This window comes from Melospiza georgiana, chromosome 24, assembly GCF_028018845.1.
Source record: "Melospiza georgiana isolate bMelGeo1 chromosome 24, bMelGeo1.pri, whole genome shotgun sequence".
In the NCBI taxonomy this organism is placed as follows: Eukaryota; Metazoa; Chordata; class Aves; order Passeriformes; family Passerellidae; genus Melospiza; species Melospiza georgiana.
Genome location: NC_080453.1, coordinates 5696776 through 5717893, shown reverse-complemented (window position 1 = coordinate 5717893; position 21118 = coordinate 5696776). Strand labels below are relative to the sequence as shown.

Below are 21118 nucleotides of genomic sequence, written 5' to 3'. Positions count from 1 at the left end.
CCTACTGCACCTGTCAAACAGCAGCAGTTTTTAAAATCAAAAAACTGTCATAAAAATATTTCCCATGTAGAAGGGCCACCCACAGTCACAGGTTTGTGGCTCTCAGTCCTAAACCAGTGCAGAGCACAAGGTGCAATACCCTCCTGGAGAGCAGGCTGGGAACACAAAGAGCATCTCCTCCAGGATGTAGGAACCACTGTGGGGTCAGTCACAGATGGATGGGCACACACAGCACCCCTGCTCCTGAGGGGGGCAAGGGAAGGACACAGAGCCAGGGGCACAAGCAGAGCCCATGGCAGTGCCCAGTATTGCCAGCCAGGCAATATGTACAAATTTGTACAAATCACAGACAGGGTGGGACTACTGGGGAACAGCCTTGAGCTGTTTTATTTTCCAGCATCAGTCTCATTACATGGTGATGACAATGGGAAGATGCCACCAGCTCACATCCCAGGCAGCAGACAAAGAACTCAATGTTACAACTTATTTTAAAAGTTTTTTGACCAATCACACAAAGCAAATGCACATTGACAGTGGTTCCATCCAACCACTATAAGCACAGGTACCTTTGGTTAAACAATGCTTGCTTATTTCAAATACAATACCTGCTTGTAAGCCTTAAGACACAATGCACAGAGCTCCATTATTAAGCTTAGAACTTCCTAATATCTTGCTAGATAAACTTTTCTGTAGCTTAGAGAGTTATTCTAGACTCCTTAAAACTTAATACTCCTTAATAATAACTCCTTAAGCATTAATACACAGACCATTGTTCTATTTGTCCTTACTTTTCTACTGCTTGCTAGTTTTAACACTTAATATTCCTTAATAATAACTCCTTAAGCATTAATACACAGACCATTGTTCTATTTGTCCTTACTTTTCTACTTCTCCCATAATTTTTCTGCTGACCAGTCTCATGGCTTCTGCTTAGCTCCAATCACAGTTCTGCTGTTTCTGAGGCTGCCTTTTGCAGCTTTCCCACAGCCCTGTGATTTTAAGGACTCCCACACCCAGAGCTCACCTTCTCGAAGTACTTGACCTCGTACTCGGTGCCATTGGCAGTGAGCAGGCCTGGCTCCTGCCAGGACAGGGTGACACTCTTCTGCTCCACTCTGTCTGTGCGGATGTCAGTGACAGGAGCTGGCTCTGGAAATGCAGAGAGGAAAAGGGCACTGACTGAGGGGCTGCTCCAGTAAAACATTTCACTTAAACAGAGTGTGTGGCTTCTGCAGATACCAATCCCCTCTCTCTGAATCAGGACTGGAATAGGTCCAGGATGAGCTGGTGGCCATCCACTTCCCATCAAATCAGGACATTCACTGGACCTGATTTGTCCCACCAAGACTCCTGTGGAAAGGAACAAGTCCCTAGAAAGCAAACTTAAGTATCTGTGAAATTTTGTATTTATTACTTAGCTCATTAATCTTTGCTGAAATAAAAAGCCCTCATGATGTTTTATTCATGGTGATTTGCCCCTTGATTCCAAGTCACTTTGGCTCCCTGTGAGAGGAGTCAAAGGGGCTCCTGTACAGCTCCATGGCCCACACACAGCTCCCTCAGGGTGTGGGACATAATCCAACATTATCCCCCAACACCTGCCTTGGGTCCTGCTCCTGTGAGATAAGCTAAGTGCTCCTTACTGTGTTGTATGATCCCCATCAATAAAATATCACCCAGCTGCCCTCCTGTGTCTCTGAATCCTGGAAATGGACTGGAGAGACCTGACTGTGTGGTCCTGACTGTTAACAAAGTCATCAGGAAAAATCCTGCTCACTCACAGATGGGCTTTAGAGCAGAGCCCGTGGTACATGACAGAAAAGCAGGTGCCAGCCTCAAACATGTTTAAAAAACATTAAAGAAAATCACACAGGCTATAAAGCATTTCACACTGTGAAGAAAAAAATGTGTTTCCCATCAATATTTTAAGCTCTCCTATCATTGCCTCTATTTGAAAAAGCAAACATTAAATTATTCACCACTCAGCCTGATTTTATAAACTCCATTCCCCTGTACGTGGGTTTTCTCCTGTTGATTAAGCAGGGTAGCAGCAGAACAGGCATAAAACTACAGCAGAACAGGCATAAAATAACATGTGGCACTGTGTCCTTCCCCAGAACAACTCACTGCACCCAACAGCTGCACTTGGGCACAAACATCAAATCCCCCTGCTTGTGCAGATAGAGCTACCTCTCCCTTCCCTCACCAGTTACTAACATCCCAACACTGAACATGCCTCAGATATCTCCATTTCAAGGCAGAGAAGCTGCCTCACCATCAAGAGGCACCTTTTCAGGACAAAGACCCCAGGAGCTCAGACTTTTGCTGCTCATCCTGCAGCCCCACTGCCCCACAGTGACTGAGTCAGCCCTGGGCACACACAGGCAGATCTGCTTTGGAGGACCAGATCCAGCTCAACCCCCATCTCCAGCCTCAGGAAGGAGGCTGCATTCTGGCACTGGCTGCATTATTAATCAGCAGCAGATTTAAAAGCTCTTTAAGGCAGGAGCCTTGTATTCCTGCCGGGAATACAAATGACAGTGGCCTGGAGTGCACATTTACATGGCTAATGCAGCTCCACTCCTGCAGGCAAACAGTTCCCCTCACTCCTCAAACACTTTTATTTAGTCTCATGCTGGGGACAGATTAGAAAAAACACAGTATTAATTTTGCCACCTGCAGACTAAATTGCATCTCTTCTTTTGGCTGCAATTACAAGGAGCGATGGACAATTCCCTCTGGTGAGTGCTGGAGGGGAAGGACAGCACGGAGCTGGATTAGAGGAGCAGGCTCTGACAGCTAAATAAGGTCTTGCTTCTTGTTTAATTTTTCCTCTGAACCTGCTTATCAGCAGACAGAGCTCAGGAGACAAGCTTCTCCTCAGTTCTCCCCTTTTTTGTTGACAGGAATGGGTTAACCATCACTGTCACCCCCTGCCAATGGTGCAGAGGCAAGAGGAACCAGGGCAGAGCAGCCCCAGCAATAAAAACTGTCAGTGTTCCAAGAAACTTCTGAGCCTCAGCTGCTTGGGTAATTCCCAGCCACCACCTGCATCTGGAGACTTGACAGCTCAACAAGAGACATTGATTTTGAGCAGATTACAGGATTAATTATCCACATTCTTGACGTGCATTTCAGTTCCCTCAGGAGTACATGGTATTGAGCAAGGGGCTGAGATTTCCCCCTTCCCCAGGGGAAAAGCTGTTCTGAGCAGCCAAGGACTGTTGGGAAGGATGAAAGTTTGACAAGGAAGTCTCACAGATATGTGTGCTTAGCAGAAAGATTTTTAAATGTAGAGTCTGATGAAGGAATAGAAAAGAAAGCAAGTTTTGATATAGAAGAAAAGAATTGCTGAGCCAGTCTTACTGGATAACCAAGGAGGCAAAGGGTGTGTTAGTTAGAAGGGGTTTTATGGCTTAGATAACCCACCTCAAACAAGAAGATGTTTTTACCAAGCAGAAAGATAGCCCAGGCAAACAAACCTGCTGATGTGACAAGCAGAAAAAAGGTCTCAGAATTTTCCACTGCAAGAAAAACCAACTTCTAGCTTAAACTGTAATGTACTGACTTTTAGTGATCGGAGAATAGTAACATGAATATGGTAATTATAGTAGTTCTGATAGGCTATAGATAAAAGTTAAGGTGTAGATTGGTTCTGCTGTATTGAGATGCTCAGCAAAGAAAAGTATAGAATGGATTGTAACCAAAAGAAAAGTATAGAATGCATTGGGACTTAAAGAAAAGTATATCATGTGTTGTAACCAAAACCAAAGGGTCACCAGGCCTGCCTGCAGCTGGAGCTGACAGCTGTCGGCACAGCTCTGTCACCCACAACCCTGGACTGCTGTAACACCTTGGATGGAATAAACTGCATTTTGGAGAGCAGCCTGGAGTCCCACATCTCTCATTCAGGTTCTTACACCAAGGCATGGCTGGCATCACTGACTTGCTGCTTTGCTCCCTAAGAAAACAGGGCACTCACTGCCCACACCTGAGCTTGTGCCAGCTCAGACCTGGGGGCCCAGGCAAGGTGGCAGCTCCAGGCCTCTCTGCCTGCACCAGGATGGAGGAATGGCTTCTCACCACACCCCAGCCTGTTCTCTGTGCCCCTGGCCTGAGCTCAGGAGGCAGAAGACCTTCCCAGAGCTAAATCCATCCTTGAACAGCAAAGATCCTAATGAGGAGTGACACCTCAGCTGAGGAGCAGTCTGCAGCACAGCATCCCCCAATGCAGCCACAGGGATTATGGCATGAGGGAAGAGAAAGCAGCAACGTGCACAAAAAAGCATTTGATCAAGTGGTGGGAGAATGATTTCTAACAAGATCAAAGTTTAATCTCTTCAGATGAAATTGTTGGCCGCTTCCTGCCAAGAGGTACCTGAGGATCATCTGTCTCCATTAAGTGTGGCTTGGGAAAGGGTTTTCATGCAAATTAATAATGTAACTGCAGAGGAATGGACAAGGACACAACAAGCCAGAGCTGACTGTCCTTCAGCAGAGCCAACAGCACAGGAGGGACCTGACTGTCCTTTGGCACAGACAATACCTCAGAAGGGACTCCTGAGCCAACCCCTCTGCTCAGGGACCTGTCCACAGGATGGGCACTCACTTCCCCTTACCCAAGGGAACAGAAATGCCAAAATGGAAATGGAAAGGGACAGTTACAGTAAGAATTGTGTCACAGACCAGCACAGGATAGAGAGAGGAAATCAATTTTTTTGTTTCTGAAGGATAGCCAACATTTGAATTATCTATTTTAAGGAGGGTTTTTTGATGAATGGGCTGGAAATGCTGCTTCATCAAAGGGGGTTTTATGATTTATAAATTCAAACTGCAGCCAGATCTCAGAGCAGACTTGTCTCTTCACATCTCAGGCTGTCACCAGGCTCACTCCTTGTGTAGGAGCGATGGGGGTGGGACAGTGGGGATGGACAGAGAGCAGAGATCTCTGCAGCCAGGGCTGGGAACTTGTGGTTTATTGCAAAGGGCCTGGGTGCAGGGCCCTGCTGGGAGCTGCCAGCCACAGCTCAGAGCAGGCTGAGAGAAGAGAGGGGGAGAGAGGGTGAGAGAGAGAGAGACAGTAAAGAAGGTAAGAGCGTAAGAGAGCAAAGTTCCCCTTACAATACAATAAATCTTCTTCTGTGTTGAATATTCTCATTCTCACTAACCAGTCTAGTGCAAGATACAAATCCTACAGCATTTCCATACAGCCTATAAGAATCATTACATTACCACACTGGGTTACATTTCAAACCCTAAAAACTCCTCTTTGGGCCCCTTCTGCCAGGCTGGCAGGGTCTGCTCTGAGCCTTGGGTCTGTCTGCAAGCAGAGGGGATTGTTTGATCCAAAGGGGATCACCTTCAGCTGGCCATGCCATTGTTTTCCAGTTGTTCAGTAACTGAGGGATCTCAAAGCTTGCTTTCATTTCAATCTCACTTATAGTTTCCATTTTCTCACAATCTTTTGCCAGGCAATCATATTTATGAGGCTTTCCTGTCTCACCTTCCCCAACAGCACCTTGCCTCCCAGAGGAGTGTCAAATACAACATGCCAGAGCAAAGCAGCCACAGGGACACGAAGCAGCGAGCTGTCCCCATCTGTGCTCTTGCATTGTGATTTCAGGGTTTACCCCAGAAGCCTGGTTCCTCCCGTGATAATTCCCTCCCAGGTGTGTCAGTCCCCTCTCCTTTCCCCTCCCAGCACTGTCTGTCAGTCCTGGAATTCCAGAAGGGCACAGAGTGATTGGCAGATTCAAAGGATGCCCTCTATCCTTGGGGGCATTGGGCCATCCAGGTGTCCTTTGTCCCTTTGTCCCTCCCCTCCTGTCCCTGCTTGGTGGCTCCCTGCCCCTCTCCCCGGGTTCAAAGGAGCAGCAACCACGGGCTCAGGGAGTTCTGCTGGAGCTGGTGCTGCATTCAGAGGCCTGTGGGCCAGAATAAAGCTCTGCATCCAAACCCTCCATCAGAACCGACTCCTTTCCTTCACCAGCACTTTAAAGCTTCTCTGCCAGAGGGAAACCTGAGGAGCAGCCCCTGTTATGGGGGGAAGCTCCATCCCAGCACCACCAGAGCTCCTGCAGGCCTGAACTTGTCTCCATGTGCCCAGCTGCAGCACCCAGGCAGCCCAAAGTGTCTGTGGGTGAAACATCACACACCCAGCCAGCCCAAAGTGTCTGTGGGGTTAAACACCACAGTGCTGCTGTTTGGTTCAGCGGCAAGGCCAGACAAGCTCAAGCACATCTCATCCAGCTATATTGGTAGTTATTCCAGCAGTGTCACCTACCTGTGTGCCCAGTGGACACGTTGACCTCAGCATACTGCTGCCCTCCCAGCGGGCTGACGGCTGAGACGCCGTTCAGCGCCAGCACGCGGATGGTGTAGGTGACGTGGGGCAGCAGGTTCAGCAGCGTGGCCGTGCGCTCCACCAGCCCCGTCTGCTGTGGCACGAAGCCCACGCTGGTGCCACACTGCTGGCAGTGCCCTGGTGGCCCCGCAGGGCAGCGGGCACACCACAGGCTGTAGGTGAGGTCGCTGCGGCCGCCCGCGTCGGCCGGGGCACTCCAGTGCAGCACCAGCGAGCTCTGGCGCAGGCTGTACACCAGGTTCCTGGGGGCTGAGGGAGGGCCTGCAAGGAAAACAGGGTCAGGGCACAGGTGTTGGGGTAAACATACAGGAATGTGCTCTCTGTTGGTGGAGTGACTGAATTATTCTGTCTGCTTCAATTGGGATAAAGCCCACAAGCTCCTCTCGCAGTTTGGACCTTGGGGACTTCACCTCAGACCTGGGACTGCCCAACTGGACAGAGGCCAAGAGCTCCCACTTAGTTAATTCAACAAAGCAAATAATCACTTTTGTGGGGTGTTTTAGCAGCTCTTGCCCCTGCAAAACCTGGCTGGGTTTTTCTCTGTTAGAGCTTTGTCATTTTGCCTTTTATTAAACCTTTTTCTGTTTCCAACACTGCCTCAAAAGCCACGCTGCTAATTTTATGCCGTTCAGGGTAGCTGAGCTGTCTCAGGTGTGATGGGTTTCTCTGAGAGCTCATAAGACCTGGCTCAAAGAATAACACATCACAAACCTAAATGTTCTCTTTGGGAGCAGCAGAGCAGGCACTGGGGGTAGAGCACAGGGGGACAGTCCTGGACAGCCACAGGCAGGGGTGGCATGAGGAGACAGAGAGGTCCTGGATATCCAGGGGTGGCACAAGGGGACAGGAGGTCCTGGACAGCCAGAGGTGGCACAAGGGGACATGGAGGCATTGGTGGGATGTGGGACAGAGGATGCCAGCTGCAGGGGTGTGTGTGCACCACCAGCCACAGCTCACAGTGAGGAGCACCTGGCTGGTCCCAGCACCTCCCTGAGCAGCACCAGCCCTGGGAGCCCACTCCTGGTCACACACTGCCCAGCCATGCTCAGCAGACATGGAGGGTTCCTCATCCCTGCGCTGCCAGCTGGACAGCATCCATCACCAGAGCAGCTGGAGTCCAGTCCAATTAACTAGAGGCCATTTAATTAAAACCTGTGAATTATAGTGACTAAATGACAGTGCCCCAGTTTATCAGGGAGTCTGTGAGCTTGACTGCACATCTGCCTCACCAGTCTGGGTTGCAGGGACAGCCCCTCCATCCCCTCCATCCCCACCCCAGAACAGACTGAGGTGAGCACACAGAGCAGGCAGGCACAGCCCTGGGCACTGCAGGACAGACAGACAGACAGACAGAGTGCCTGGGCAGACAGACAGAGACGTACGTGTGCAGGAGGCAGATGGTGGGTCTGAAGGAGACCTGGAGTAATTTGTCTGGCACAAACAGAAGGTGGAGGCTTCCTCATGTGTGAAGCTGTGCTCAGGGCACGGAGAACACAGAGGGAGACGGAGGGAGAGCTTGTAAAACCCTGGAAGGCAAGCTGAAAGAGAGAGAGGCTGTTAAGGGGAGAGCCACACAAATTGGGACACATCTGATGAGTGCATTTCCCTGTTTCCTGGAGCCTCCTTTGCAGACACCACCCTCTAAGCTGCTTTCCCTGAGCACCAACAAAGAAAGATTCCCTTGGTTTTACCCATTTGGGTTCTGTAGCTCTGCATTGACTTTCCCAGTAATGTCATTCCCTGTCTAGGGTGCTGGATAAACCAGGAAAAAATAGCAAATGTTAAAATGACTCCTGAAATTTCCAGTTCCCTCTTTAGAGTTGAGAAACCAAATCAAAACTTGTAGTGTATTCATAGAATGGAGACACAGTGTGCTTTTTTCATTTAGTTAGGCAGCACTGACCACCACACAGGGCAGAAACATCACTGCATCAAACAGGAAAATCAATCCTGTTGACAAACATGATGGGATCCAACACTAAACCCAGACCCCATCCCTCAGATGTGCCTGTCACACAAATCTGACATCTCATGGCAGGAAACTGAACATTCCCAATTAGAAGTGTCTTTCAGAATAGCCCACCCTGTTTTCCAACAGCCAGAAGTAAGTTTACAGAAGTGCCTGACATTAATAATGCCACAAAATGCCCCAATTTGCATGTCCCAGGAGCAGGCACCACATGTGAGTATGTTCCACAAGGAGCTATGAGCTTTATTTGCCTTTTTTTTTTTTTTATCTTGGCTGTCCAAACCTTGCCCTTGAAAAGAACAAAAGTGCCCAGCACATGTGATGCATCATGTGTGTGTCTCTGTTTCTTTTTTCAGACAAACTCCCACCCTCTTCCACCTCATCCTACGAGTGTTTTTCTTGGTCTCCAGCTGGTTTAGGTGTCCCTGTCGTTTCACACTGCTTATTTCTGCAGTGGGAATGTGACAGCTCTTTGGGGGATCAGGTCATCAATTTATAGAATGAAATTCTCTTTTTTTGTACACTGCTTTCTGTCATGTTCCTGGTCCTCTGGTGCTACCACAACTAAATTATTAAACAATGAAATTCAATGATTCATTGTCCCAGAGCCAAAGAGAAGCAGTCAGATGGATCAAGTGCCTCTCTCCAGCTCCACCATGCTGACCACAGGAGCTCCTCAAGAGGGGAGGAACACATTTAGGATCCTGTCACTGCCAGGGAGAGCACATTCCCCCTCTGTAACACTGCCTGCACACTGCCAAAGCAGCAGCACTCATTTGTGAGGCAGCTTGGCTAATTAGCCAGCATGGAGCAACCTTGGGAAAGGCTTCTCTTAGCACCAGGGTGTTTTTGGAAAGAGCAACGTCCTCTCTCATTCCCAGCCTGTGCCATGGGGAAAGCAGGGGTAACTGAGGATGCAGACCTAGAAAATGCATGGTTTCCTACTCCAGTGGCACAGCACAGCTTTCCATTCCCCTTCCCAGTGAAGTCCTACCAGCAGCAGTGCTGTGTGTGCCAGCATGAATTAATAACAGCTGCAGCCTCACTCAAAATGCCTATACAGGCATTTATAATTAACACTACAACTGGGTTGTCTTCCAAAATCAATTCCTTTCCAGTTTTGGTCCTGGAATTGTATTTGACAAAGTTCATCTGCTTTAATGTGTGTTAATTTTCTCTGTTGAAGCAGACATTCATAAAAATGCTCTTTAGGAAAGCCACAGCTGGGGAAACAGGCAGCCAGCACTGGGGGTGCCACAGCAGGAACCAGGACAGCACCACAGGCAGCCTGACAGCCCAAATCCCTCCCAGCAAGGGCAGACTGGGAGCACTGGGCCCCTCCAGCCCTCCCTGAGCAGCACTCAAACCTGCAATGTCACCTCTGTCACCCAAATTGTTCCCAATGCATCCCTCACAGGAGCTCCTGCTGACCCCTCACTGGCACAGCCCTACTCCATCCATCCAAATCCCATTATCAAGTCACTGTTTATTATGTTCCAAACATTTCATCAGTGCTTCAGAAGCAAAGTGCCTCAGGCCAGCACAGGGGGAAGGAGGGAGCAGCAGCCCCAAGGAGGGACAGATGCTGCCAGCAGTGCCCATGGACAAGGACACCCTGCCCAAAACCAGCCAGGGCACCAAATCACTGACAGATTAGTGCTTCAGTGCTGTGACTGAGGTCACAAAGAGCCTTGCTGAAAACATGCTTGGGTGGCAGAGAGGCTCCTGCCCCTCCATGCTAAGTTTGAGGTCTCACCTTGCCTTGCTGCACCAGCTGTGATCAACACTGCAGGCAGAGAGGAGGGACAGCACCCATGTCCAATCTCTGTGCCTCTGTGAGAGGGACAAAGCCAGCATGAGGAGCAATCAATGCAAGCACTGAGTCCGGCTCTTCTCACCTTGCTTCCATGGCTGCCAGGATGGAAACTTTAGGCTGCACCACCCCAGAGAGTCCAAAAGCCTTCCACACAATTTGGAGGTTTTTAATAACTGGCTTTCAACAAGCAGCCTATGGTCCAACACATTGCCAGCAATTCTGACACCTCTAGACAATGCTACTCTGTAATTTTTGTCCTTGTTAAATAATTTGTGGAGTACTAAAACGAAAACCTGAGTCCAAGGGCAAGATCCTTGTGCATCCCCAACAAGGAACTCTTAACAGCAGAAATTAAATTTGGTGATTTAGCCCAGAAGAAAGACAGTCTGGAAATATCTACCAGAGTGCATGTGATGAATCCAGCCAGGACTGACAGAACCTCATTGTGCTATTTATGCCAGAATGTTCCTCAAGGACACACTGAAGCAGGCACATCCTCTCAGCCAAGTGCAATTCACTGCTGTGTTCTCAGCTCCCTAATGCAGCCACCAAGCAGCTCCTGGTGAAGGACTGGCTGACCAGTCAGACAGACAGACAGAAGGACAGCCCTGCTGAGCACTCTGAGCTCACACAAACCCCCTCAGCTGTGGGCAAGACACGTCCCCTCTGGATTTCAACAGCCCATCCAACACGTTATCCATGATATCCATGACCTTAACCTCACAGGAATCCTGCAAACAACTTGTGATGCTTGTAATTGTCAGAGCAGCTTGCTCTGAAATTAAATGTCACGGAGCGATTTGTGTGTGGATCTGTCACAACTTCCAAAGGCAGAATTATTTCAGACACACTGCAAGCAGCAAGGGAACGTGCAATCCCAAAGGATGGACACCTCCAAGGCTGGACATTACTGCACAGGGACTCTTTTTGCTGCTCCATGTGTGTGGCTGGTGGGCAGCAGCACCCAACACCCAGCTGATCTCACCTTATAACCCTCCCTCAATGTTCCCAGATCCAGAATTCCTCTGGAATTTCCTCCAGTTCCACACAGCTGCAAGAATGAGAGACTCATTTGACTAATTTTGTTGCTCCAGATGTGTGGCTGGTGGACAGCAGCACCCAGCTGATCCCACCTCACAACCTCCCCTCAACATGTCTAGCTCCAGAATTCCTCTGGAATTTCCTCTGGAATTTGCTCTGGAATTTCCTCCAGTTCCACACAGCAGCAAAAATTAGGGACTCATTTTGCTGCTCCATGTGTGTGGCTGGTGGGCAGCAGCACCCAACACCCAACTGATCCAATCCCTCACAACCTCCCCTCAACATGTCCAGCTCCAGAATTCCTCTGGAATATCCTCCAGTTCCACACAGCTACAAAAATGAGAGACTCATTTGAACTCATTTTGCTGCTCCATGTGTGTGGCTGGTGGGCAGCAGCACCCAGCTGATCCCACCTCACAACCTCCCCTCAACATGTCCAGCTCCAGAATTCCTCTGGAATTTCCTCTGGAATTTCCTCCAGTTCCACACAGCAGCAAGCACAGGGTGTGACTGTGGGATGCCTGTGGCTGCATCTGTGATGAAAGCAAAACCTGGTGCTCTGTGCAACTTGCAGAGCCCCAGGAGGAAAAATAAATGTATGCATAATCCTCCAGCATCAGTCAGCAGATAAAGAACACTCCAGGAGCACTTACAGGTTTGTAAGCTAATGTATAAAAGATGAAACAAATCAAAAGCTCCAAGTGCTGTACACTTGGATCCATCTTTTTTCTATTTAAACAGAAAAGCAGACCTCAGGCTTCAGGAGGTATCTTTGCAGTAAATGACAAAATATTGTCAAAAATTGCTCTAACTTTCAATGGAACTATTTCTTTTCCACCTAAGGACACTGCAGTGACACAATGCTGTGGTGGGACACATCCAAAGGACAGAAGAACATCTGACTCACCCCACATCCCACTCCCACCCTAAACCTCTGCTTTCTCCCTAAGAGAAATACAAATAAATCTTCCTTGTGTCTTGTCCATAGCTGGCTGAATTCAACATGCTGCTCAAAAATCCACCCAGTGATGCAGACAAGGAGGGGGAATTTCTGTAATTCCCCATTTCAAACAGCACCTGTGGACAAGGCTGTCACTGCAGCCACCTCCTGTGTGAGGTTTTAAAGGGATGAGCAACCCTCATCTCTTTAAAAGGTCACTTAAAAATCCTGACAAAGCACTAGAAACTATTCCAACTCTAAAACTGTTTCCAGTGATGTCATTCCCACGTAGCCAAGGGACAGGGACACTAATTAGACCATCATTGACCAGACCAAGCTGGGCTCCAGGTGCTGGTGGGGGCAGCAGAGCATGGGACACAGCAGCAGGGCAGAGCTGGCTCCTGCCAGGGCTGTCAGAAATGGAGGGAAATGAATTGAGGAGGAAACTTTGCCAGAGCACAAATTTACTGTTTCTGTCAAAGAAGAGTGGCTGGCTGCTATTTTTGGTAACTGGCCTCCATCATATTAATGCAATGTCTGGTTTAAGTTGTCTTATTTGCAGCAAATCTGGCTGGTAAATATTAACCTTGAGCTTTGCTGAAATTCTCCTTGCAGATATTACCAGGGATTGGATAGAAGAGAGGAAGCAGAAGGAGACAACTTTGAATGAAAATGTCAGGCAGATCCCCCACATCAGGGCTTCATTTACACAAAACAACCAGCACAAAGGGGCTACAGCTCACACCTGACAAAATTAATGGCAAAAACACATCAAAGCTGAGAAGGCAAGTGAAAACAAAACAGGGATGGGCAAGGGATCATCCACAGAGCACAGGGCTGCCCAATTGCCTGCTGTGCATCTGCTGGGAATGGGTTTTATGGTCAGAGGAAGCACACAGCAGCAACTGGCTGCAGAGATACATCAGGCAAGACAAGTCTGAGTGTATTTTCAGTGACAAACTCTCCTCTTCTTTGTGGGTGGAAACAGACACTAAAGTTGTTCAGTCCCACCCCAGAGATGGCTGCACTCCACCAAACAGAAAAACAATTCATCAGAAACATGCAAACTTGTCAGTGGTGCAGGACTGAAGGCTGGACATGGGAAGGCTCAGCTTTCTCCTTAGCTTCTCCTTTCTCCTTAGCTTCCTTCATGGGAAGGCTAATTCTCCTGCAGGCAGAATTAGCAGAGTCAGAAATCCTGTTGTCCTTTTTGCCATCTCTCCTAATTTCAGAGTGAGGACACAAACCTTCTCTTGGTACAGGATGCTTTCAGTAATTCAATCAGGGTTACAGGGACACCAGCTCTGCCACCAAGGGTAAACACCTTCAGCAGTTCATGTCCTGCTTCCTCCACTGCTGTCACCTCCACAGTCCTGCTGTCACCTCCACAGTCCTGCTGCCACCATAGTCCTGCTGTCACCACAGTCCTGTAACTGTCCTGGTGCCACCACCACAGTCCTGCTGTCACCACAGTCCTGCTGCCACCACCACAGCCCTGCTGCCACCACCACAGTCCTGGTGCCACCACAGTCCTGCTGCCACCACAGTACTGTAACTGTCCTGGTGCCACCACCACAGTCCTGGTGCCACCACAGTCCTGCTGTCACCTCCACAGCCCTGCTGCCACCACCACAGCCCTGCTGCCATCACCACAGTCCTGTCACCACCACAGTCCTGGCGTCACCTCCACAGTCCTGCTGCCACCTCCACAGTCCTGCTGCCACCACCACAGCCCTGCTGTCACCACAGCCCTGCTGTCACCTCCATAGTCCTGCTGCCACCACTACCCTGGCCCCCCATGCCACCCCACAGGCACCAGCAAAGCCCCTACCACCCCACCACCCAGACCTCTCAGGCCCACAAAACCTGCAAAATAAACAGTGACCAAGAGGTTTCATGCAGGATTCACACCCTCAGAGTCCTCCAAAGCCTCCACAGGATCACAGTGGTGGTGCCAGGTGTGTTGTGCCATTACCTGGCTGGTAAAACACCCCCAAACTCCCAAAGCTGCCTCCAGCTCAAGGGCTTTTGTCCTCACTGAAGGATTTCCACAGCTTTCATCAGGAATCTTTTCAAGTTATTCACTTAGCACTATCCTAATGCAGGGCTGCAAACAAACCCAAAACTTTCAACCCTTAAAAACTATTTTCTGATATTTGACCAGACATCAGACGCTGCTCCACAGAGAATGACTAATGACCTGCTTTCTGTGAGAGGGGAGAGAAACTTAATTATGTCCATTAAATTACTTCAAATATTTTTCCTCAGAGAATATGAATTATTTAAACTCAACACAGAGAAACCTGAAACATTAGCAAAAGCCTTCTGGGACTCACTATGTAAATCCCCACTCCAAACAGATGTGGGAAGCGTGGCAAGCTGCCATGCAGCCACTGAAGCAATCAACAGCACTGAGATTTCAATTTGATAGCTTTAATAAGGTCTTCTTAAGGAGAAGCCACTGCCCAGAGAACTGGGAAGGGCATCCCACCAACCTGGAGGAAGGCAGAACCTCCAGCCTGGATGTGCTCCTGGAGGGCAGAAAGCTCAATCTCCTACTGCACCTCCTGCCTCCAGTGTGGGGAACTCCAGTGCCTGGGACTTTTAGCTGTTTTCTTCTCAATGTGTTTGTGAGGTGAAAAGCGACATCCAAGGTATCATCTTGACATCAAAGTGTCTTTTCAGACGTGTTTTACTGAAGAATTCACCTCCTCCCCCAGGTCCCAGCTGGCAAGAAGGTGCCCAGGGGTGGCATTAGCCCAGCAATTCTCTCCATTTAGAAGCTGCACACCCTGAGAAAGAGCATGGCAGCCAGCATCCCACACCTGGCTCTGACCTGCCTGTGAAAGGGAGATGGAAGTGGTCCCAGCCCCAGGTTCATTAGTGGGATGCCTTGTTAAGGCAGAGGGTGCATCCATTTGTGCAGCTGCCCTTAAACACAACCTTGTGAGCTGTACAGTCACCAAATCATTAAACCGAGTCCAAAGCGTATCAATAGGGATATTAATGTTCTAGAGTAATTTTAACATTACAGATAAAGCTGTGGGAAATGCCTGCCAGCATCCTGAGCTCTGACACGTCTGCCCAAGCAGCACCAGGCTGCAGAGCAGCCCCATGCCCTCCAAACAAAGCTCTGGTTCTTCACTGGAGAGCTGCCATCACCCAAACAAACATACTGCTACAAAAGACAATTCCATTTATCCAAATATCCAATATCCTTTTATCCAAACTGTGATCAGGCACCAGAGAGCTCTGGCAACAGTCCTCAGCCCACCAAACCTGCTCTGACATGTCTGCAGAGCAGCCCCATGCCCTCCAAACAAAGGTCTGGTGTTTCAATGGGGAGCTGCCTTCACCCAAACAAACATATTGCTGCAAATTCCACTTATCCAAATATCCAATATCCACTAGTCCAAACTGTGCTCAGGCACCAAAGAGGTCTGGCAGCAGTCCTCAGCCCACCAAACCTGCTCTGACATGTCTGCAGAGCAGCCCCATGCCCTCCAAACAAACCTCTGGTGCTTTACTGAGGAGCTGCCATCACCTAAAGAAACATATTGCTGACAAAAAACAATTCCACCTGTCCAAATTGTGCTCAGGCACCAGAGAGAGAGCTCTGGCAGCAGTCCTCAGCCCACCAAACCTGCTCTGATACTTCTGGAGAGCAGCCCCATGCCACCCTCCAAACAAATCTCTGGTGCTTCACTGGGGAGCTGCCTTCACCCAAACAAACATATTGCTGCAAATTCCACTTATCCAAATATCCAATATCCATTTGTCCAAACTGTGCTCAGGCACCAGAGAGCTCTGGCAGCAGTCCTCGGCCCACCAAACCTGCTCTGACACATCACCATACTACAGAACAGCCCCATGCCCTCCAAACAAAGCTCTGGTGCTTCACTGGGGAGCTGCCTTCACCAAAACAAACATATTGCTGAAAATTCCACTTATCCAAATATCCAATATCCACTAGTCCAAACTGTGCTCAGGTACCAGAGAGGTCTGGCAGCAGTCCTCAGCCCACCAGACCTGCTCTGATACTTCTGCAGAGCAGCCCAGTGCCCTCCAAACAAACCTCTGGTGTTTCAATGGGGAGCTGCCTTCACCCAAACAAACATATTGCTGCAAAAGACAATTCCACTTATCCAAATATCCAATATCCAATATCCAACATCCACTTATCCAAACTGTGCTCAGGCACCAGAGAGCTCTGGCAGCAGCATGGACTGACACACACAAAAGCTGCCAGGACACCAATGGCCACTTTTACCTCTGCATGCCCCGTCCTTCTCCTCGAAGCCAGGGCTGCACATGCACTTCCCGATGGGCACCAGCCACTCTCCCTCTGCGCTGCAGTGCATCCGAGGGGGGTTATCCACATCCACCTCAGCATGGGCCACGCAGGTGCCCTGCACCTCCACCAGCGTCACAAAGGCCGTCTCTGCCACCGTGTCGGGGAACAGCGCCAGGTTCTGCACCGTGCTCAGACACTTCTTGTAGTAAACCCGCACGGAGACCAGCGCCACGCAGGCCCCCACGTCCTGGAAGCCCAGGTGGAAGCCTCTCTTGCTCAGGTGCCCAATCTCCCTGAGCTCAGTGTTGAGCTTCATCTTGCGCTCGCCCAGGTCACCCTGCGTGAAGCTCTCATCGGCGGCGATGGTGTCGATCTTGGTGTGCTTCCCCTCGTGGACACTCCAGCCCAGGTCGGAGTCAGACTCCACGTAGTACAGGTTGAAGGTCTCCTTGCAGGTGCTGGTCACGCCAGGGATGCTGTTGCAGTCCCTCAGGGTGAACTTGAGCTCGATGAAGATCCTCTGGCCGTCGCGCCGGGCGATCCAGCCCGTCTGCAGCCAGTTGTTCTGGTTGGGCTCCATCACGTTGCACACCTGGTACGTGCGGATGGGCTTGTAGGTCTCATCCACGCCGCTGATCTCTTCCCACTGGGGACAGAACACAAAGCTCGGGAGCTGGCCCAGCAGAGACATGCTAACCAGCAGAAATGTCACTGCCACAGCCTCCCCACCACAGGTCAGTATGTTTTAGGCACTGGAATCCTCAGCCCGCCAAACCCACCAGCGGCTCCTGGACCACCCAACACCTGAGCTCTCCACAGAGGTAAAAATGTGAAAATGCAACCAAAAAGGGAGCAGATTTTGGAAAATAAAGCTTGGTTCTGGACACATCATCTGCTGAGGAGCCAGAGCCTTCATCTCCCACACACTCGTCAGATTTTCCGTCCCTGGGAAGGTGATGTAGGCACTGGAAGTCCTCAGCCCACCAAACCCACCAGCTGCTCTTGGACCACCCAACACCTGAGCTCTCCACAGAGGTGCAAATGTGAAAACACAACCAGAAAGGCAGCGGATCTTGGAAAACAAAGCCTGATTCTGGACACATCCTCTGCTGAGGAGCCAGAGCCTTCATCTCCCACACACTCAGATTTTCCATCCCTGGGAAGGTGCATCCACACAGTGTAATGCTGGATAGGGTTGGGCCACCCAAAGAAATCCAAGATTTCCAAGAAATCCATCTCTAAGGACACCAGTCACATCATCACATCAGGATGTCAAACACCTTCACAAACAGCAGCAGCTTCTCTGCCAGGAGAAGTTTCAGCTACAACAGGACAAATCCTCCAATCCTGCAAGTGAAACAGGGTTTCCCCAAAGCTATCAGCAGAGATTCTGATCAGTGAAATGATGATGATTCAACCCTCACAGCCTGAATGACAACCTGGCAATCTCCCAGAGCAATCTTTTCTGGGGGTAAATTTATGCTAAACAGTCAAAACATACCCAGAACAGAGTTCCTTCTGCAAACAAACAGCTGTGCCACACAGATGACTCCAGACCTATCACTCTTCCCTCTGAACACTTTATTTCCATTTAGGAAAATGAACCCAAAGCTGCAAGGAGCACAACTCCAAGCTCACTGAAAGTGCCTTTAGACCAACACCAGCAGCAAAGCCAGGGGCTGATGAAATAAATATTACATGGCACAGCTCCCAGTGACCTCCCCAGGTACAGCCCTGGGATTCCAAGGGCTGGACTGACCCTTGGTGCTCATGCTGGTATGCAAACCACAGCACAAAGCCTTAACGAGCCAGTGTTTATTGGCTTGTTTTAGCAGTGTAAAATCCCTTTTTTCTTTTAGTCCTGTAAAAGCCAAGGTATTTGCCAGCAGCCTCCTGCATCGGGGAAGGAACTCAGCGAGGTTTGATTATTACTAATTGTAGGTCTTGCAGGTTCCTGCAAAGTTGAGTCAGGCTGAATGCCCACCCGTTTTCCCCCTGATGTTTATTGTCTTTTGGCTTGTTTTAGTAGTGTAAAATCCCTTTTGAGGAGAGACCTCACTCCTTGCTCTGCTCCCAGAGGCTCCTGGCAGTGATCATACCAAGCTACCCATCGACCTTGAATGAGGAGGTCCCGAGGCTGCCAGCCCCACCCCAGCTCCGTGTAAGCAAAGCTCTCACAGGCAGGACTTCAAGTGCTGCTGAGCATTTGACCCTTCCACCCTCTCCAGAGGTGCAGAGGGACAGTCCCACCCCGTGCTTACCCCGTTGGATGGGTGAGAGGTCCAGCCCAGCTCCGCCTGCGATTCCTTGGAGTCCAGAAGGACAACTGCAGGCAAGACAGCGTGTTAGGAAAACATTGACACAGGAAATGCTGGTAAAAAAAAAAAGCTGGTAAAATCCACCGTGTCCACGCATTGGGAAGCTCAGTGCCATGCTGTGCCAGGGCTCCAGCAGCCACGGCATCACTGTGTGAGCAGGGAGCTGTCACTGCACACCCAGAACAAGCTCACAGGTGCCTGATCAATGCCCTAAGGACTGTGCAACCTCAGGGACACACAGACAGCACTGCCACTGTACCATCACCACAGACAGCACTGTACCCTCACCAGAGACAGCACTGCCACTGTACCATCACCACAGACAGCACTGTACCATCACCACAGACAGCACTGCCACTGTGCCATCACCACAGACAGCACTGTACCATCACCACAGACAGCACTGCCACTGTACCATCACCACAGACAGCACTGTACCATCACCACAGACAGCACTGCCACTGTACCCTCACCACAGACAGCACTGCCACTGTACCATCACCACAGACAGCACTGTACCCTCACCACAGACAGCACTGTACCCTCACCACAGACAGCACTGCCACTGTGCCATCACCACAGACAGCACAGTACCATCACCACAGACAGCACTGCCACTGTGCCATCACCACAGACAGCACAGTACCATCACCACAGACAGCACTGCCACTGTACCATGCCCACAGACAGCATGGTACCCTCACCACAGACAGCACTGCCACTGTGCCATCACCACAGACAGCACTGCCACTGTATCTTCACCACAGACAGCACTGTACCCTCACCACAGACAGCAGTGCCACTGTGCCATTACCACAGACAGCATAGTACCATCAGCACAGACAGCACTGCTGCTGTACCCTCACCACAGACAGCACTGCCACTGTGCCATTACCACAGACAGTACTGTACCATGCCCACAGACAGCACTGCCACTGTGCCATCACCAGAGACAGCACTGCCACTGTACCATGCCCACAGCGTGCGGATGCTGGACCCGAAAGGCAGCAGCAGCTGCTTTGAAAGAGGGATTTCCCTGGCAAACACCACCCTTCTCCCACAAAACAGCCAATTCTGTCTTTGACAGGAAGAGCTATTTCCCTCAGTTCACAGCTTCACGATCCTTCCACAGCCAGCAAACAGCCACAGCCCCGGAGCGGCAAGTTGAGCCTCGGGCTCAGACACCGGGAACGAGCGGCGGCGCATCCCCGGCGGGCACATCCCTGATACCGCTCCGGGATGCTCCGGGACACCGGGAACGAGGGGCGCGGCGGCGCATCGCGGCGGGGACATCCCTGACACCGCTCCGGGATGCTCCGGGACGCTCTTCTCGCCTCCGGGACCAGCGGGCTCCGTCCGTGGCAGCGCAGTCCCCGCGAACGCGGACCCCAGGGTTGAACCGTGTCACGGCACTGGCAGCGCGCTGCCTCGTTCCTCCGGTGACCGCGGGGGCCGGGACACCCCGCGCTGACCCGGTCACTCCACGGGGACCCGTCCGTCCTCTCCCGCTCCTCCGGCACATCTCCGCGCCCCGGAGAGCGGCGGCACACCTGCCCCACAACCCGTCCGGCCATCCCGGAGAGATCCCAGCGCCGAGCAGAGCCGGCCGCTCCCGGTACCGCAACGCGCAGCGCGACCCGCCGCGGGCAACCAAAGCCGGGGCCGATGCGCCGAGGGGACACGGCGGTGACGGAGCACCGGGGACACGGCGCGGGAGCGGCGAAGAACCGGGAGGCGCCGGAGCACCGGGAGGCGCTGCCGCCACGCCCGGCTCACCCTGCTCGGCGGCGGCGCGGGGCAGCACGGGCAGTACCGGCAGCACGGGCAGCAGCGGCAGCAGCAGCGGCAGAGGCAGCAGCACCGGCAGCAGCAGCGGCGGCAGCGGCAGCGCCGTCTCCATGGCGCCGCGACTCCGCGCCCCGCGCCGCCGCTGCGCGCCAACCGCCGCCGCCGGGGCGGGGCCTCGGCCCGCGCAGCCAATGGGAGGCAAGGGCGGGGCGAAAGGGGGCGTGGTCAAGACGGACGGGCGGTGACTCCGGAGCCGGCTGAGGGAGGGCGGCCCCCGGCTCAGGCTCGGTCACCGGGCTCGGTCACCGGGCTGGCTCCTGAGGGAACGCGCGGCCGTGCTGAGCTTTGTGCTGCTGGAGCTGCTCCCCTCGCTGATGGCGAGATGCTGCGGCCGCAATCAGCAGCGCTTTGCCCCCCTCATGCCCTCAGGGCCCGGCAGAGCAGCGGGGCAGTCTCATCCCTGCCCTGGCTGCAGACGATGCCCGGGAATGTCGGTTTTATCGAGCCTTTCTGTCTTGAAATTTTATTCCCGGCTTCATGTCGAGGTCCTCCAAGCCCAGCAGCTGCTGTGAAAGCAGGAATGCCCAG

General features: G+C 51.3%; 1 protein-coding gene across 1 annotated transcript in view; it reads right to left on the bottom strand.

Moving 5' to 3' along the window:
• Positions 1 to 20642, bottom strand: part of EPHA10 (EPH receptor A10) — a 33046-nt gene extending 12404 nt beyond the window's left edge. The window contains exons 1-6 of the mRNA XM_058040181.1: positions 20519 to 20642; positions 18686 to 18750; positions 16401 to 17070; positions 7747 to 7902; positions 6284 to 6625; positions 1025 to 1149 (exon numbers count right to left, since the gene is read on the bottom strand). Coding sequence (XP_057896164.1) covers positions 1025 to 1149; positions 6284 to 6625; positions 7747 to 7902; positions 16401 to 17070; positions 18686 to 18750; positions 20519 to 20642 — 1482 coding nt within the window. The remainder of the gene's footprint in view (positions 1 to 1024; positions 1150 to 6283; positions 6626 to 7746; positions 7903 to 16400; positions 17071 to 18685; positions 18751 to 20518) is intronic.
• Positions 20643 to 21118: the final 476 nt, after the last annotated feature.